This window comes from Ananas comosus, unplaced genomic scaffold, assembly GCF_001540865.1.
Source record: "Ananas comosus cultivar F153 unplaced genomic scaffold, ASM154086v1, whole genome shotgun sequence".
Classification (NCBI taxonomy): domain Eukaryota; kingdom Viridiplantae; phylum Streptophyta; class Magnoliopsida; order Poales; family Bromeliaceae; genus Ananas; species Ananas comosus.
The window spans coordinates 1-4,093 of NW_017892475.1; the positions used below are offsets into that span (position 1 = coordinate 1).

The window sequence follows — 4,093 nt, forward strand, 5'->3', positions numbered from 1 at the left end:
TTTTTTTTTTTTTTTTTTTGTTTCGAAAAATGTCTGGCTAATCTTATTAAGGTTTTTATGGGAACAGTGGTGCAATATTTCACCAAGTTTTTTTTTTTTTTTGAGAAAAAGGTAGCGCGCTATCTGATTCATTCAATAAGAGACATGAACTAAGTGTACAAGGTGGAAGCAGCTTAGATTTTCTTGGCAAAAAATGGTAAGAAAAATAAATAAATAAAATAGAAGTAAAACAATAAAAAAAGTGAAAAAAAGATCAAAGGGTAAAAGAGGGGAGAGTAAAAAAAAATGCAAGTTGACGGGTTACAGGAGCGAGGTCTAGGAGTTGGACAGGGTTAAAGCTCTGTCCGAGGCTCTGACGATGTTGGGAAGATTCGAAGAGAAGGCAAAGCTATTTCGTTCGGTCCAGACAACCCACCAAGTAGCCGCTAGCTTGGTTAAACCTTTAGCTCTTGTAGTGACGTCTAGGATTTGTGATAATAAGTTCCAGAGATCTCGGACGTCCTCGCCCGAAGCATTGTTCGGTAACTTGGTTAGTCGTAGAAGTAGAAATCGGGCGAAAACGCAATTGCAGAAAAGGTGGTCGCAATTTTCCAAGGAAAGTGCACGGAAGACGCAACAAGGTTCCACTTGGATCCTTCGCTTGGTTAAACTGTCAGCAGTGAGCAACCTCTTGCGGAGTAGCAGCCAGACGAAGATTTTGATTTTAACAGGAATCTTTAGTTTCCATAGCTGTTGATTGGTCAGGTCAGTTCGTCCTGCATAAGTGATGAATTTATAAAGGGAGTTCACGGTGAACATTTGGTGTGAGGTCCACCTCCATTTGAGCAAATCAGGTCCGCTACTTAGATTGTAATGAAGTAATTGGTCCTTTAGCAGCCCCAGCTGTCTTCTATTTCCAGATGAGGCAGAAGCCACGTAACCTCTACAAATGAAGCGCCATCTTCATTCGCGTGAATTCCAGCATTGGGAAATACGAGAATCCTTGTTTCTGATAGAAAAGAATACTTCTGGGAACATCGTGCTCAGTGGTGTTTCCCTAATCCAGATGTCCATCCAGAGCTTGATGTTGCTTTTGGCCCCAATTTCGTAGGAAATGCCGCATTTAAACACATCACGACACCGGATCGCTCCTTTCCACCACTGCGAGTAGGGAACGAATGCAGTACCCTCGTGCAGGGGTCTCCTCCTCTTGTAGTATAAGTATCTAATTAGCTTACACCAAGGCAGGTGTGGCTCAGTGAAGAGACGCCACCACCATTTAGTTAAAAGAGCGATGTTCATTGCGTCCACTTCTTTTACCCCCAGTCCACCTTCCTTCTTACTTTTACAAATTGTTTTCCAATTGACGAGGCATGCTTCCCCAGTAATTTTGAAGCAGCCTTTCCAGAAGAAGGCTCTACGTAGGGCATCAATTCTGAATAGCACCCATCGAGGCACTTTGAAGATTGATAGGTAGAAAAGCGGTAAGTTGGTTAGAACAGAGTTGATAAGAATAAATCTACCCCTTTGCGACAGATGCTTAGCTTTCCACCCATCGATTCGCGAGCCAATGCGATTGATGACGACTGACCAGTCTTCCTTGCAAAAGGACTTATTGTGGAGTGGCAGCCCCAGGTAACGAAAAGGTAGGTTGCCTACTTGACAATCTAAGATGCTAGCTAATCTATCACGCTTCGTTGGGTTGGTGCCTAGGTAAAATAATTCCGTTTTATTCTTATTGATCCGTAAACCGGAGACCCACTCAAAGATTTTCCAAACGAATAGGAGGTTTCGCATGTAGCGTTTTCGCGGTTCGCAGAAAAAGATTGTGTCGTCCGCATATTGTAGGAGTGTTGTTCGACAGTCTTCACCTGGACCGATTCCGTGCAACAAATTATTAGCCCTAGCAGCTTCGGTTAGTTTGGCCAGGCAGTCGGCTACAAGTAAGAAGAGGTAAGGAGATAGAGGATCGCCCTGTCTCAGGCATTTCCTTGTTTTTAACCACTTTGTCGGGTTATCATTCACTAGGATGGCTACTTTGGCATTGCAGATGCATTGTTCGATCCAGACCCACCATTTGTTACTAAAACCAAGCCAATGCAGGATCCTTTGTAGGAATGATCATTTGACATTATCGAATGCTTCTTCGAAGTCCACCTTAATGCTTACGCATTCCGTACGTGACTTATTGCACCAGTTGATTAGTTCACTGGCAGTGACAAAGGAGTCTGTCAGCTGTTGGTTTTTTATGAAGGCTGATTGCGAAGATGAGATGATAGTCGGTAGGACGCTTGGCCAGGACCTTAGAGATGATTTTCTGAATGCCATTAATAAGGCTTATTGGGCGGAAGTCGTTAAAACGTGCTCCTTCTTTTTTGGGGATTAGGCATACGTAGGAGTACTCAATCGGGCCAGAGAAAAGTTTGTCTTCCTGGAAGTCTAGAAAGATCTTAAATATGTCCTTCTTGACGGTCTCCCAGAAGAATTGGAAGAAGATAAGGGAGAAGCCATTTGGCCCCGGGACTTTGTCGCTACCAAGTTGAAAAGTTGCATTCTTGACTTCATCTAGAGTGAACGGGCTTGTTAGGGTATCCGGATTGAGCAGTTTGTTAGATTGAAATAGTCCGCTCCAATCTCCATGCGACGATCATGGCTCCTCTACACAACCAAAAAGATGTCTGAAAGTATGGAAGAAGTGGGCTCGTTTTTGTTGTTCGTTGTAGATTGGTCATCTTGATTCGTCTTCAATGACTTCGATCGCGTTGGTGTGTTTTCTTCCATTGGCTACCGCGTGAAAGAACTTAGTATTACTATCTCCTTCCTCAAGCCAAAATTGTTTGGACCTAGTATTCCATAAGATTTCTTCCTCCTGGAGAATGATCTGAAACTGAGCTTTTATGGCATCCCGTCTATCCCGGGACTCATGTGAAAGGGCGAAACGTTCTTCCAGTAGATCAATGTTTTGAAGTTCTTCCTGCAATAGCCTCTTAGTTGATGAAATGCTGTAGAAGTTTGTCTTGCGCCATTCCTTAATTCTGATTCTACAGTGCCTAAGCTTGGCCGATAGGGTGAGGATAGCCGATGTCTTGGGGGTGACTTCATTCCACCAGCACGGTACGTTAGCGGCGAAGTCCTCCTTAGAAAGCCAGACACGCTCAAATCTAAACCTCCGTGTCGGCGGGTGGATCCCGGTAGATAGAGTGATGGGTGTGTGGTCGGAAGTGATCCGAGGGAGGGCTTTGACCTTGCTTAGAGGATAGGTTTGGTCCAAATCCGTTGAAACAAGGAACCGGTCGAGTTTAGCCAAGCTGGGTCTGCATTGCATGTTCGACTAGGTGAACTTCTGATTGGAAATGGGTAAGTCTATGACCGCCAGATTGTTAATGAGGTCACAGAACATGGCCGTAGCTCTAGAGCTCCAAGTATTTCCTATCCTCTCTTCTTGATTTTTAGTAAAGTTGAAGTCTCCACATATCACTCAGCTGTTGGTGCAAGTCCCGTTAAGGGACAGAAGTTCTGAGCAGAAGTCTTCCTTTCCATCCTAGGTAGGCGGCCCGTAGACGTTAGAGAGGTAGAAGGACTTTCCGCTAGCGAGGTAAGTCAGCTGAAGGGTGAGCGAGTGTTTTCTGAAAATGGCTTCGTTGCAAGAGAAAAATTTCGAGGGCCCACAGGTGATTAAACCGCCAGAGGCACCGGACGCAGCAATGTAGTGGCACTTATCGAAGTTAGAGCCACAGCAGGAACGGAGGAAGGAACGCGACACAGAGTCCATTTTGGATTCTTGAAAGCAAACCACAGTACAAAAAAGTGAAGACACCACTGACTTGACACTACGACGCTTAGCAGCGGCATTTAAATCGCGGACATTCCAGTTGAGAATGTTAAACATCGAAAAACGATTACGACACACACACACATAGAAGGCCTCTCAAGCACGAGGTCAGGCACTAAACTTCCGCGCAGAGGAGCTTGCAGAGCTCCATAGATTTGTCTTCAAATAACTTCACCCCGCAGAGAAGGCTCTTGGACTTCACCTTTCACCAAGTTTGTTGGGTTCACAATTACCACCTCCAATTTACAATCGTGAATATATATATATATATATATATATATA

General features: G+C 44.4%; 1 protein-coding gene across 1 annotated transcript; it reads right to left on the reverse strand.

Annotated features, from left to right (window-relative positions):
* Positions 1–2,707: 2,707 nt before the first annotated feature.
* LOC109705399 lies at positions 2,708–3,304 on the reverse strand. Its single transcript, XM_020226131.1, has one exon. It carries the CDS (start codon positions 3,302–3,304, stop codon positions 2,708–2,710), a length of 597 nt encoding a protein of 198 aa, XP_020081720.1.
* Between the last annotated feature and the right edge of the window lie 789 nt (positions 3,305–4,093).